The sequence below is a fragment of the Rhinolophus ferrumequinum genome, chromosome 9 (assembly GCF_004115265.2).
Source record: "Rhinolophus ferrumequinum isolate MPI-CBG mRhiFer1 chromosome 9, mRhiFer1_v1.p, whole genome shotgun sequence".
Taxonomy (NCBI): domain Eukaryota; kingdom Metazoa; phylum Chordata; class Mammalia; order Chiroptera; family Rhinolophidae; genus Rhinolophus; species Rhinolophus ferrumequinum.
In genome coordinates, this window is record NC_046292.1 from 31,108,180 (window position 1) to 31,122,918 (window position 14,739).

The 14,739-nt window shown below is 54.6% G+C and overlaps 1 protein-coding gene across 6 annotated transcripts in view; it reads right to left on the reverse strand.

Annotated features, from left to right (window-relative positions):
• SLC6A9 (solute carrier family 6 member 9) overlaps positions 1-14,739 on the reverse strand; it is a 30,523-nt gene that overhangs the window by 2,370 nt on the left and 13,414 nt on the right. For 4 of the 6 annotated variants that reach the window (XM_033114909.1, XM_033114910.1, XM_033114908.1 and 1 more), the window contains 10 exons: positions 10,567-10,723; positions 9,846-9,977; positions 9,197-9,467; positions 3,817-3,949; positions 3,445-3,579; positions 3,242-3,345; positions 2,646-2,883; positions 2,423-2,557; positions 2,216-2,315; positions 2,039-2,139 (listed from right to left, as the gene is read on the reverse strand). In XM_033114909.1, coding sequence (XP_032970800.1) covers positions 2,039-2,139; positions 2,216-2,315; positions 2,423-2,557; positions 2,646-2,883; positions 3,242-3,345; positions 3,445-3,579; positions 3,817-3,949; positions 9,197-9,467; positions 9,846-9,977; positions 10,567-10,723 — 1,506 coding nt within the window. The remainder of the gene's footprint in view (positions 1-2,038; positions 2,140-2,215; positions 2,316-2,422; positions 2,558-2,645; positions 2,884-3,241; positions 3,346-3,444; positions 3,580-3,816; positions 3,950-9,196; positions 9,468-9,845; positions 9,978-10,566; positions 10,724-14,739) is intronic. The other 2 variants (XM_033114913.1, XM_033114914.1) reach the window with 2 other exon arrangements.

Genomic DNA, 14,739 nt, shown 5'->3' on the forward strand with positions numbered 1-14,739 from the left:
CAGCAACAAAAAAAAACTGAAGTAATAACTGTATGCTGTCAGATGGTTACTAGACTTATCGGGGTGATCACTTCATAACGTTCATAAATGTCTAATCACTAGGTTGTACGCCTGAAATTAATATAATATTGTATGTCAACTATATTTTTAAAATACATTTAAGAGACTAAAGGAAGCAGAAAGATGATGGACAGGGGGCCCATGGGCCACCAGATTGCGTGGGTGTGTGTGTGCCACGCCCAGGAGGGCTCAACATCTGCCCCCTGAGCCCTCAGCTGCGTCCTGGACCTCAGGCTCCTTTAGCCTTCCCAGTGACCAAATTCTGGAGGTCAAGACCCACATCCATCGGGAGGCCCCTCCTGGGATGCTGCACATAGTGGAACCAAGTTTCCTGAGTAAACCTAGATCCTGATCTAGTCTCAGATCCCTTATGTGAACTGACAGAAGGATGGAGTTTGTCAAAAAGAGCTTTTCAGAAATATTAAGAAGACCCCCACCCTCCACCCCCCCAAAAAACATGCCAGCCCAGAAACACATGTCCACAGAGCCTGAAGTTGCCACCTTAGTAACTCCAGCGCACAGAGGGCATTGCCCACTTTGCCCACTTTCTTGGGAGACACTGGCCCCAGGCCGAGGCTGCCCCTATAATCCCTTCTTGTGTCCATCTCCTTCCTGCCTCCTGCCCTGCCTTGGCTGCTGCCCCAGGTCTCTCCCCAGGGTGGCAGCTTCCTCAGGGCTGTGGGGATGAGCTCCCCTCAGGCAGGACCTGGGCCTCACCCACCACCCCCAGAGGGCATAGTGCTTGGCTGCGATGCCTGCACTCCCTGGCTTCTCACCACTTAGAAGAGACTTCCGCTCCTCCTGTTTCAAAGCTGGGCCAGTGGCCAGAGCTGGTGTCTGTGCCAGGCTCAGGGAAAATCCCACACCCCATGTGGTGGAGGCCTCAGCCTTCAGGGGCCTTTTGTTCAGAAACATGAGCCAAAGTGGAAACCCAGCTAAGATCCCTGTGGCACAGAGGAGCTGGTGTGACAGGGGCATGACTCTGGACATTGCCCTTGCTACTGGGCTGAAGCCTCTGCCACTCAGAAATGGCCCCGCCTCTTCTCTGTGGAGTGACCATCACACTGTCAAACCCTTTGTGCCCCCGTTTCCCACCCTGAGCATAAAGGAGCAAAATCAGACGGTTTTAGTCCATGGACCATTCCTCTTTCCTGTGGGGGTTTCTAGTGTAGCACTGGCCCAGCACACAGGCTTCAGATCGGAGTACATGCTTCCAGTGGTGACGCTGCCTCTTACTAGCTGTGTAACCTTGGGTCAATTACTTAACATCTCTGTGCCTCAATTTCCTCATCTGTAACATGGGGATGATAATGATACCTTGAAGGTTGTATTACGTGAGTTAATATGTGAACAGCATGTAGAAAGTGCTTGGTTCCTGGCCATAGTGGGAGTTCCCACCAATTCAGCTCCGAGGTGGTTTCCCAGGTGTTGAATACTGGTGGAAACCAAGACTTCCCTCTCCCAAGGCCCCTCACTCCAATGCCTGGGAGGCTTACAGGTTGCCCCTGATCCTGAACTGACATCTGACTCGTACAGCCTGCTTCTGGAGCACGTATACATTCACACCAGGGCTATAATGGATTGGAGACAGGAGCTCAGTGAGGCCGACAGAGGCTGACACCAATATCATAATGGTTCCTGAGGCCCTTCTGGGGATGCCAGGCAGGAACGCCAGGAAGGAAGGGCTGACCTTCAGCTGCCACCACCCTGCTTTCCCCTTCCAGACTGGGCACTATCTTCAGTCCAATTCAGGGCTCTGTGCTCCCTTCCTAACCCAAGGCCAGTGCCTGGGTGGTTCTGAGTCTCCATATACCTGTCTGACTATGCAGTCCCTCAGACCACCAAGGGTCAGAGTTGTGGAGCCCCCAAGGAAGCTCTGGCCAGATGGATGGGCTCCTGCTCTCCCTCTGCTGGTTCCCAAGAGAAGGACACTTGCAAGAGGCAGCAGGGGAAGGGAGAAGCCAGCCCAAGGACTTACAAAGATGATAGCTGGAGAGACAAAGCGCCAGCAGATCTGGAAGAAGAAGGGCGGTGGGAATCCCAGCATCATCTGGATGTCCTGGAAGTAATTCCGGTGCCCTGGAGAGAGGTGGGTCAGCGGGGCTGGGCAGCCCAGGGCTGGGATTTGGGAGGCCATGGAAGGCGGGGCACTTACCGTAGATGTACATGATGGACACACACATGATACAGGAGATGACAACCAAGGAGAAGCTGGCTGCATAGTTGTCCATTAGTAGCAGCCAGTAGATGCCTGCCTACAGGACAGGGGGCAGCTGAGTCAGGAGTGCAGAGGCTGGGCTCCCCGATATGTTATGCCCCCCATACCCTGGAACTCCAGCCCATCCTTCCCCTTGGTTCTCACTTGACTGGTGAGGGGGATGCCCAGCAGGAAGCCAGCCACAGCCACGCCCAAGGTCACATAGGTCTTTTTCTGCAGGATCCACTCATTCCCCACCTCATCCACAATGGCTGTGACCAGCGTCTCCAGGAGACAGAACTGCAGGATACAGCCATCAGAGCAGGGGCATGACCTCTGTCCCTACCCCGCCCCCCGAAAATTCTGGCCCACGTCCCGCACCTCATACCTGAGTGCCCAGCCCCAACAAGATGAGCATGAAGAAGAAGAGCAGAGACCAGAGTGGGGAGATGGGCAGTAGCGTGAGAGCCTCCGGGTAAGCCACGAAGGCCAGGCCAGGGCCGTGGTCTGCCACACGGGACACATCCACACCCAGGTGATTGGCCATGAAGCCCAGGATGGAGAAGATGACAAAGCCGGCATAGACACTGGTGGCACAGTTAGTGATGCTGATGATGACGCTATCCCTGGTGGAGAGGAAAAAAAGCTGAGGTCAGGGCACACAGCTTGCCTCCCTCTGCCTGATTTGGGCCAAGAGAGGACTTGGAGACAGGGAAAGTTCTCTTTTCTGATCGGCTCTGGGCCTTAGTAAGTGGGCCTGAAGCCCTGGAATCCTTACAGACCCTGGGGACATCACTGTCCCCATCCCTCTTCTCTCTCCTGCCAGGGTCCTCTATCCCCCCTCCAGTACCTTGATCCAGACCCAGCCCTCCCAGAACCTCAAGTGGAAGGAAGAGCCCTGGTGGGCCAGGAGGCTGCATTGGAACTGCAGGGTAGGGGGGAGCCGAGCTCCGCCTGCGGGCTCTGGCTGCGGGAGAGTCTCACCGGTAGCAGTTGTTGTGGAATTTGTTGTAGGAAGCCATAGTGATGAGGCCTCCCCATGCACAGCCCAGTGAATAGAAGATCTGGGAGGCAGCATCCCCCCACACCTGCGGGGAGGGAGGGGCCAGCAAGGCGCTGTGGTCAGAGGCAGGCGTGGCTCTGCCTCCCCGCCCCCCTGTCCCTCTGAGTCACCCTCCACATCCCACCTTGGCCTCCAGGATCTTGTCCCACTGTGGAGTCAGGTAGTACATGATGCCTGTGAAGGCTCCTTCCAGGGTCACACCGCGGACGAACAGGATGGTCAGCACGACATAGGGAAATGTGGCCGTGAAGTACACCACCTGCACAGGACGGGTCCTTGGACTCCTCTGGGCTCTCCCCACCCTGGGAGCCACCTCACTGGTCCCCAACCACCACTGGCCCTCGGGGCCCTTGTCCCCTCCCATATCCCTTCATCATCCCCTCTGCACGAGCGCACACAAACACACACACACACACATACACACACACACACACCAGGTAGGGAATACAGGAACTTCTTGGGTGGGCACAGACCCTGCCAGAGGAGGGGTGCTTACTTTCCCTGAAGACTTGACCCCTCGGATGAGGCAGAGGAATACAACCACCCAGGAGACGCCGAGGCAGCCCAGGAGGGGCAGTCGCACCTCCCCAAAGTTCCCAATGTCATTTGACAGCTTCAGCACGTAGAGCCTGAGGAAGGGGATACTCTGTCATTGAGGGCCAGCCCTGTTGCCCAGCAACAAATTCCTAAGGCCCAGGACCCACCTTGGTAGCTCCCTCCTTTCTCACAAGGTCTTGGGAGCCCACTCGTGAGATGGGAGCCACTGTGGGACCCCAGCCCCCTCTGCCTGCTGCCCTTGGGGAATCCACTGCTTGCAGCATTTCCCAGAATCCCAAAGGCAGTTCTGAAGGCCATAACCCAGGCCTAGGCCAGCCTTCTCAGCCCCCGGGATGTGGGGGTCTCCCTTTCCCCACTCAGGCCCACATTCAATCAAGTGTCACCTCCTCCAGGAAGGCTTCTGTGAACTTTTCACCCACCCTGGTCTCCTCCATCTCTGATGAACTGAGAGAGGCAGCAGAGTGCTAAGTAAAGCACATGGACTGAATTTCTCCTCTCCGTATGCATGGTTCTGACACCCTGTGCCATGCCAACTGTGCTCTTTCATTCACCTGGACATTTATGTTTCAGGCCCTGTGCTAGGTGTTGGGCATAGAGACCTGGATCAGGCATTGTGGATACTGCCAGGAGGGGCTGTCAACCACACAGGGAAGGGCACACTGGAAGGCTTCCCAGAGGAGGTGAGATTTGAGCTAAGGCTTGAGGAATGGAAAGGAGGTGGGTGAAGAGAAGTGGAAGTATACGCCAAGCTGAGGAAAGAGCCCACAGCAAGACAGGGGTCATGAAATACCATGGCCCAGCTGGGCTTCTTGGTAACTCAGAAGGGCTGGAAGAGAAGGTAAAGGGAAGAAAGAAGGGCAAGGGATAGTGAGGGACCAGATCATATGACAGCTATGAAGTCAAGGCCGAGAGTTTGAATTTTACCCAGAGGGCAATGGGAGGTTTTTATAAGCGCACTCTCGGGGTCTCTCCTTGGCTCAAAACCTTGCAGCAGCTCCATCTCTGGCCATGGAAAAGCCCAAGTCCTTACAGTAGTTATGAGGCCCTACGTGATCCATTGCTCCCTACTTGCCATCTCTCTGATCTCCTCCTACTTTCCCCCTTGTTCCCCGCTCCATTTGCACATGGCTCCTTGTTGTTCCTTAAACATGCCAGACATGCCACCTCAAGACCTTTGAACATTCCATTCCCTCTGTCTGGAGTGCTCTTTCCCCACATATCCATATGTACACATGGGGGTGAGGCCTAGGCAGTCACACAGGGCCCCACACGTAGAAGGGCCTTGTACTTAGTTTAATGCCCTGCCATTGCCATTTAAAATTCTTAACACATTTGAACAAGGGGCCTCATATTTTTATTTTGCACTGGGCTCTACAAATTAGGCAGCTGGGCTTGTCAACATGGCTCCCTCCTTTCTCACTGTGTTCAGGTCTTTCTTCTGGTGTCCTCTTTGCCAAGGAGCCTTTTCTGGCTACCCTGCTTAAAAATTGCAGCTCTGGCCCCAGCCCAACAATCCTTACCCCCTTCTTTGCTTTATTTTCTTCCACAGAACATGTATTCTTCTATCAAACTGTAAGTTTTACCTATTTATTTCATTTGTCATCTGTCCTCTGTGAAGACAGGGGTTTTTTGTCTGTTTTATTCGCTGTTATATCCCCCTGGGATTTGGGATTCATTTGGCCAGCCTGCCTGCCTGTTAGACTTGCAAGCCCTTGGCCTACCTTCTCTTGGTCTCAAATCTTCCTCCAGGCCGCCCTTTACACCCTGACCTGCTGAGGGCGCTGTCCAACACCTCCCTCTCCTGCCCAACTCCCATCACTGGGATGGTTCCTTCAAACAGGCATCAGAGCCAGGCCCTGGGCTAGGCCCTCTCCAGGCTCTTAGTCTATGGGAGAACCAAAGACTAACGGGAGGGAGAAGTTCAGAAGCTGTGGGACCACCAACGAGAGGCTCCTGCTCCCCTTCAGCAGTGCTTTCCAATCTTTGTTTCTTTTTGGCTCATTGGAGAAAACAGACAAGGTCACTCACAACTGAAGACAACTGGGCTGGTGACTAGCATACCTACTGGGGGCAGATCCATGTTGAAAAGCTCTGCCCACCAGCTCTGCCCACCAGTGGGGTCCTTCTACTGCTAGTGCTCAGAGTCATTTTGCTCAGAGTCAAACACCAGCATTCACAGTAAACAAACCATTGCTTGTTCAAAACATTCTTTTAAACTTAATTATATATGTTAAATTTCGCAGCATTTTATACTATTTTTTTAAGCAAGAGTATAGCGTTACAATACTAGGAATTAAAGAATTTAGAAGGCTAACCTGGGAACAAATAATGAATTCTGCCTTTGTTTTTATGGCACCATATTTAGTTTTTTTTGTTGGACCATGTGCTTGGACCATGTGCTTTTGAGATCAAACATTAACCTAAGAATTTTTGGAACCCAATGTATTTACAAGTTTGTTCTTGATGCAGAACATCTCTGGAATCATTCTGCATTATTTTTAAATTTCCCTAACCACATGGTAAAATAAACGCCTTGAGGACAGGATGTCCTAATCTAGTTCTTTGCCTCTCCAGCAGTGGCTCTCATTGTATTCACTGAGCTCTTGTCACTGTTCTTAGAGATTTATGCTGCATTATCTCATTTCATCTTTATAACAATAAGGTAGTTTTTGTAAGCACCCTCATTTAATGGATGAACAGCTGAGCCTTAGAGAGGTTTGGTGACCTCCCAAAGCCACACAGCTGGTAAATGGAAGAACTGGGATTTGAATGAGATCTGTGTGACGCCAGAGCTGCCATGAAGACACTGGGAGAGGGGTACTGGGATCTGAGTTCCACTGGGTGTTGGGTGCTGTGCTGGGCACCACAGGGGTGAGAGGGCCTGGTCAGGAGCCTAGGGCCTACGAGCAGGAGTCAGACTGGCACACAGGACTGTAAAACAAGACTGAGAATAGTCAGTGACTGAGGGAGGACCGTGGGCCAGAGGGCAAGCAGAGGTAGGCATGGGCTCAGAAATCTGCCCTCTGGGCTTCTCCCACTTTGGAGGAGGTGCTTAATTTTTCTTTTGATTCACTTTCCTCTTTTGTAAAATGGGAATATTTCATAATACCTGCACAAGCTAGCTAATAGGGTTGTTGTAGGGCTCAAATGAGATCATGCAGCTTTCCAAGGGGGCGTTGAGGAGTGTGGACCAAGAACACCTGCTGAATATCACGGGTCTAATTCACACCAGGCACCAGGCATCAGGTCCAGAGAAGTCTGATGGACCTGGGAGCACATATCCTGACACAGCACTGCTGCCTAGTTCCCTAACCTCTGAACACTAGCCTCTGAAAAATAGGGATAATGTTACATGAGATAATATGTCTGGCACATAGTAGGTGCCCAAGAAAGGGGGTGCTTGCTCTTCCTTCTGAAGCCAGCCTGGGCAACCCTCTCAACGGTCATTTTCTCAGGTTCTCCAGGAGGGGGCAGCAGGGAGCCATCCTGCAGGGAAAGACTCCTGCCTGGCCCAGCTCCTAGGTAGGCAGGCCTGGCTCTAGTCCTGACTGAGACGTAGAGTTCAACTGGCCACCAAGTGGAGCCCCCACCCATGACTAGTTTTCTTTGAGGGCTATTTCCCTCTGATTGCACTGGATAAAATCTCCAGAGCTTTGCCCAGGGTGTCCCAACTGAGCTGGGAATCTCTGGCAGACAGCCCTGGGGTGAGCACTTCTGGAACAGCCCTGGGGTTCATGCACAGTCCACATCAAGTTGCCAGTCCACACCCTGCCTCAAATGCAGTAAAACACACAAGTGGGTACTTATTTGCTCAGCTCTCCCATCAGATGTGAGCGCCATGACGGCAGTGCCTGTGAGTCTTACTCCCCATCCTGTCCCACCTCTGAGTGCAGTGCCTAGTCTCTGGTAGGTGCTCAAGAAATGGTCTGTCCAGGGACCGAATGACTGAGTTTGCCTAGAGGTAATTTTGCCTGCCCCTCACTGGAAGCCACCCGGCCCCACACACACCCTTGAAGGTCTATAGCCCAGCAGAGGCTGGCACAGGAAGCTGGACCTGCAGGGTTTGAGCTCTGGGACCAGGCTTAGAGGATAGCAACCCACTAGAACTTCAAGTATCACTGGGGCCTTTTCTCCCATGGCTCTTATCACCTAGTGGAGAAAGGCTCAAACCCTTAGCCTGGCCTGGGAAGCCCTGTACCATGTAACGCCTGCTGGCCTCTTCTGTATTAATACTGAGTGTCCCACCCGCTCCCAAACCAGTTTGCCACCTCCTGGCCTCATGTCTCTTCCAATCCCTTCTCCACCTCCCCCCTCCCTCCTCTGAAAAGCCTTCTTAGTTGCCTGCTCTTGCCTCCATCCCCTTAGAACTGACTGTGAGCCCCTTTGTGCCCCCACCACAACCCTGTGCAAACGTGCACCAAAGCACCTGTCCCTGATATGAATGCCTACCTGTCTCGCCACTGGACTGTGAACTCCTCACGGCAGGAGCCGTATGCCATTCATACCCCGTGGGCGCACAGGGACTGGCAGAGCCACGCAGCGAATGTTTGTGGAATGAATGAATGAGCCCTCTGCCTATGGGTTCCCCCACAGGACATGAGGAATTTCCTCTAGGATATTCAGCTGTGCTACACCCACCCAGTTGGGACAAGGTGTTCCAGAACACCTCCAGCAGCAGCTGCTCTCCAGCCAGCTGAGACTCCAGTCTCTGTTACCACAGAGCACAGGCTGTGTTTTCTAAGCACAGCTTGACGATGACAGCCCTGGGCTTAGGAAACTTCCCTGGTTGCAGCATTAAATGCTGTGTTGTGCAGCATCAAATCTAAGTTTCATTCTTATAAGTTCTCCAAGAAGGCCTGTGCCCCTCCTAGGCTGCCTCACAGCCCATGAGTTCCCCCACAGACCTGTTACTCTCATCAGAACAGGTTCTCCTCAGTCTCAGGACCAGCTGTGGCTCATCTGAGCCCCAGGGCCTTTGCTCAGACTGTTCTCATCAGGAAACCATCTCCCTATTTCCTGACTCTCCTCTGCAGACCTGCCTGATTGCTGGAGCCCTCCTTCACTTCACAAGAGTTCGTAAGGACTCCAACTCTTCCACTGCTGTCTGTGCGTCAGCCTCTTCTCCTGAACAGGCTGTGAGCTCTTTATACCTCTTCACACACCTCTGCCCTGCTTGGTGCCCCGCAGAGGGCGAAACATGCAGCACACACCCTACCAAGTCTGTAGACAAGTTAGTTGTCTGATGGCTCTGATGGCGAGAGGGAGGGCTGAGGGTTGGCACCAGGTGTTCCCCAGCCCAAGTCCAAAGGGGGCCTCACCTCCAGTACTCCTCGCTGGGGCTGGTCCTCTGGAGTGTGCGGTTGAGCAGGTGGGAGAGGTTGCTGGGCAGGGTGGCAGGCCGGGAGCCATTGGTGAGGTTGGAGGCGTCCAGCACGCCAGTGCAATCGGGTGAGTTCCAGGGGTTATTGCAGTAGGCCCAGGGCAGCACGTGTGTCATGGATGAGAAGAAGTAGTAGAAGGCAATGCAAATGACCACGTTGTAGTAGATGCCGATATACGTAGACACCACCATCATACCATAGCCCACACCTGGGGAGGCGGGAGAGGATAGCAGCCTCACACATCTGGCTGAAGAAGGCGAGGTTAATTTCAAAGGGCCCGAGGGGGAGGCTTTCATGGAGGGCCCCAGAAGGGACAGGTCAAGCCTTTGGGAGGGGCAGGTTGGAGGGTAAAGGGGTTTTGTGTTTACACATGGTAGGAGGGAAGGGTGGAGGCCAGGCAAACATGGATACCAGCATGCGTCCACGGCCTTGGTCATTGATGTGGAGCTTGGGGTCAGCACCAGGGCTCCATAGGGGTTGGCAGTGTTTGTACAGATGGGTGAGCCTGCACAACCCCCAGAGGCCCGTGTGTGTGTGTGTGTGTGTGTGTGTGTGTGTGTGTGTATACGCACCACCCAGGCCTCACCTTTGAACATGGGGCTGATCCTCCAGACCCCCAAACAGCCCTGACTTGCAAACTGGCCGAAGGAGAGCTCCATGAAGAAGAGAGGAATCCCACAGAATATCAGCATGATGAAGTAGGGGAACATGAAGGCACCTGGCAGGCAGGGAGAGGCTGGCTCAGGGGCAGGCTGGGAGATCCCGCCCTCTTTCTGCTCAGAACCCACCAGCAAACCTTTGTGATTGGCTAGGACCTGAGGAGGGTGTGCCACGCACTGGGTCTGAGGCGCACGGCCTGTCTTTGATCTTGACAGAGGCTCCCAGGAAGTGTGCTCTGAGCAGAACTCAAGCCACTGTGTTTAGGTGGGATTTGCTGGCTTAGCCAAGCAATTTCAGAAACATAAGTCATGGGATCCTCAAATGTCCCTGAACTATTTAGGGGGCTGTTGAAGATAGAGGACTGGGAATAGAAGACAGGGAACCTCAGGAGACTGCAGTGCTTTTCTCCAGCTCTCCTCATGGTGAGGGAGCAAGCTGGCAGATCAGGGCCAAAACAGCAGACCGCCAGTGTCAGGGGTGGTCTGTGCTTTAGGTAAAGGGCTCCTAAGCCGGGACGGGGGCAAAGGAGATCAGGGCCAGAGGCCAGCTTATCTGGAATGGTGTCTGTGCCAGGGAGGGGCTGGCCCAGGCCCTGAAGGGTGGGTTCTATCCAAGGGGGTGGTCCGTGCCCTGTGCCCACTGGGTACCTCCCCCGTTGCGGTAGCAGAGGTATGGGAAGCGCCAGACATTGCCCAGGCCCACGGCATAGCCCACGCTCGTCAGTACAAACTCGATCTGGTTGCCCCAGTTGCCCCGTTTGAGGTTCTGGTCCCTCTTGGTGGCCTCGCTGGGCACAGCACCATTCTGTAGGGACAGGAGAGAAGCTACCATCAGCAAGATATTTGAGCTCCGAGCCTGACCCTCTGTGCCTCCCCCAGCGAGGACACCATGGATCCCCCTCTGCTGGCAGGAGTAGCATGCCTGCCTGGCAGAGGAGGGGAGCAGGGAGGAGTGGCTGCCGGAGGACGCCAAGTGGGGCCTCCCTCACCAGCCCCCAGCACCCCATGCCAGGAGCACCAGCCCACCTGGGGAGCTGCTGCCAACATCTGACAGGTGGGACACTGAAAGGCAGCTAGAATCGAGAGTCCCCTCCGCCCCCCGCCCCAGCCCCTCCAAAGCCTCCCCTTTCCCCTCTGGGTGAGAATCTGGGAGCAGCTGAGCCTCATACCAAGCAGCCAAGTCAGGCTGGGCACAAAGGGGCCTGTGTCCAGACAGCCCCCCCACCGGCCGCCACCACATCACCAGGCTGAGCACGCTGCCCACTACAGGCGGCTGCAGAGGAAGGGATGCTGGAGCCCTCCCCCCGCTGAAGTCTTTTTCCTGGGGGCACAGGGTAGGCAGGGCTATGGTGTGAGGGAAAGGGGGACAACTGAGCTGGGCCAGACCTGGGGAGGGCATTCTGGGACTCAGGATGGGAGGACCCAGTGGAGCCATCCATATTGCCCATGGCTGGGGAGCGGACCCTGCGGAAGCTGACCTGGGCTGGGTGGTGCTGGCCATGAGTTGGGGGGGGAGAGCAGAGTTGTAGGCACCACACCAGGCTTAGGGGACAGACTCTGCTAGAGGGTATGACTCCAGGAAAGGGTCTCTGGGCTGAGAAGGGGGAGCTGCAGAGGAGGGGCTGGTCAGGAGGGGGTGATGAGGGGATTTGCCCCAAGGGAATGATGCCAGACCTGCCTGGGGAGCTGCAGGGCTGGACTGGGTGGACTGAGACCCCGCTGAGGGCAGCCCCTTTTGGAACCCCACCTCCATAGTTGCAACTGGCTGAGCAAGTCCCTTTATGAGTATGAGTATGGCCCTTCCACCCCCTCCCAGGTGAGCAGGAAATCAAGCTACCCTGAGCCAGAGCCTCAGGGGTCAGAGGGATCTCACCAAGAGACATAGGGACCCCAAGAGTCATCAACAGAAAAGTACAGAGTCCTTGATGACAGAGACAGCCTCACAGAGATGGGCTATTCTCCTGAGAGAAACAGACAGGAGTCCCTGGAGGACACCCAGGATCAGAGACAGAGCAGCATGGCCTCTGAGGGACAAGCAGCAGTGACGTTGACCCTCAGCTTGAAAGAAACATATTCAAGGACAATTGTCATGCTGGCCAATAAACAAAGAGTCCTGGTGCTTTGAAATGCTGTCGGACCCTGACACTGACTGACAAACACAGAGGGGAGGAATGGCCTCTTGGGGACCTGGGCGCCTTCTGCAAAGGCATTGGGAATGCAGACACATAAGGTCCCCACGCCTAGTGGAGGCCCCAGCCATGCACCCCTTGCTCACATGGCACATTTGGTCCCTCTGGGCTTGCACACCATGGGCACTACCGCACAGACAGCCTTGGGCAGAAACTTAATCTAGTATCGTCCCCAGCAGAGACACCAACCTTCACATCCTCCTGGGAGTTTGGGGGCACAGCCCCAGGAGCCACAGGGCCCCATTCAAGAAGCACCCAGAGCAACTGGCAGGCTGAAAGAGCCTGCATCCATTCATTCATTGATTCATTCATGCAACCGTGGAGATTTATTAACACCTGCTGTGTGCCAGGCCCTGCACCAGGGACTAGGAATTCAGCAGTGAAAGGACAGTCCACCTACTCAGAGCGAAAAGTCTAATGAGGAGCAAGCCATCAATGAAATAAACAAATACCATAATTTTTATATGCAACTCCAATGTGACCACAAAGGGGTATTTCTCAAGTCACAGCAGCATGAAGGAGGGCAAGGGGTGGGGGTGGGAGCAGGGTGAGGTCAGGGAAGCCCTCTCTGATGCAGAGGCTTGAAGGCCAGCTTGGGAGAGGGTGGCTTATAGCCCAAGTGTGCCCTCTGTGACAGGCCCCTACGGAATCCAGCCTAAGCCTGTCACCACATCCCAAGACCTCCTTTGGGACAGACTTAGTAATACCGCAGGGTCAGGGATATTTTTGGAGGGTGTGAGGCCTGCTTGGGGTAGTTTATTCCTTCCCAAACAAATCCCAGCCAAATAGGGCTCCTATAGATTGACCCTACAATAACAGTTTCATTCTGTCCAAGGCTTGTTTACTTAGGGGCACAATGGGGGATTGTGCCAACTGCAGAGTATATGGGTGGGGCCACAGAGCAGCGGTTACAGCTCTAAAAGAGACAACCCAGGGTCCAGGATGGCCTCATGGGCAGGACATGGGCAAGACCCCTAGAAAAGAGAGATGTTCCCCAGGGCTTGAAATTTGAGGCCTCTCTCCTGGCTCCAGCCCTCCGACGAAGTGCAGCAGGAACAGACTTGGATCTCTGTGATCTGCTCCTTCCCTGGCATGGAGGGTGCAAGGAGGGTGGTGACGCCTCCAGCCATGCACCGCGGGCAGCCACGCCACGGAGCCCTTGAGAGCCAGCGCGCTGCTACTGAGCAGCACAACACTGAGCAGGCGCTAACCAGTTCAACCAGTTGGCCCCCACACAGGGGAGCCCACAACCCCCAGGAGAGGGGTCTGGAACTGGGGGTTGGGGATTCTGCTCTGGTGAGAAGTTACCCACAATACTAGGGGTCTGCTGTGCAGAAGGAGCTGGAGGTCACTGAAATGACACGCTGCACACACCTTCTGTTCCCAGCCTCGAATCTCAGCACTGTGGTGCCCCAACTGTGGGAGCTGTGGATGGGATGCCTCCCGTGGTGGGAACCTCTAGCCAGGCTTCTGATTTCAATTCCAGCTCGAGCTCTGTTCAGGTGGCTTGGCTGGTCATGGAGGGCTTAGCTCTCAGCAGAGGACAGAGCAAGCCTACCTTTCTCCAAGTACACAGGAGGAAAGGATCTCCAAAATGCTCTGTGGGTGGGTGGGGGGTGTTATAGGGACTCTAGTTCCTTTCCTTCTCTAGCCCCTCTCTGAAACTCCATTCCACTTCCTTCCTGGGCAGCAAGGTCCAGGCTGCAGAGCCTTTTTCAAGGCTGCATAGTTTTTTTCTTCTTGCATAATCGTCCATATTCTACGCCTCTCATTTTCTTGATCTGCTGGGTGGATGGCTGTGTCACTGCTTTTAACTGTCCTTGCAGTGGTCGCTTCTGTGAGGCGCCCACAAAAGAACCCTTTGTGCTCACAGTTTGACCCAGACTGGTGGCCCGGCTGCCTACCCAGCTCAGCCCTGCTGACTGACCGTCACCCGGCTTCCACGGCCTCCCCATCACTGCTCTCCCGCCCTCCCTTGCTCACACCTCGGTGGTGAATTAAACCATAGTGGCCTGGGGCCCCTCTTGGTGGGCACGTCCTCCCCAGGTTCCCTGGGCAGCTCCTAGCCTTACCTCTGACTCCCCTGCCATGGGCCTGGAGGGTGGTCTCTGGGATGAGGATTACCCTGCCCTGTAACTGAGCGTCCCCCAGGCCAGAATGCAGGCTTTGGAGTTCTCTTCCCACAGCTGAGTGACCTCCACCATACATAGGCACACACACAGGACCCTCAGGTGCCCCTTCTCCATAGAAGTAGTCACTGAAGCAGCAGTGTCCATCCCTGCACAAGGATTTGTGACCTGTCTTAGGTTAACAACTCTCCACCCCCAGTAGTCACTTGCATAAGTCCTTTACACAGCCTTCTGCTCACTTGTTCATGGCTCTGGATGAGCTCCTGGGATCAAGCCTGTTCAGCTCTGAGGGCAGAATCTGAATCTCCTACCCTGCCCTGGGCTTAGCAGGGTGGGAGTCAGCGCTGGGTGGTAGAACCCTGGCGTTCTGAAGCCCACTCCGCCAGTGACCCTGGGCAGGTCACTTCCCCTCTTGGCTTCCTTATCTATGAAATCAGAGGAGAGACTAGACAACCTCAATAGACCTAAAATTCTGTACTTCTGCCTTGCCTGGAAGTTTGCTA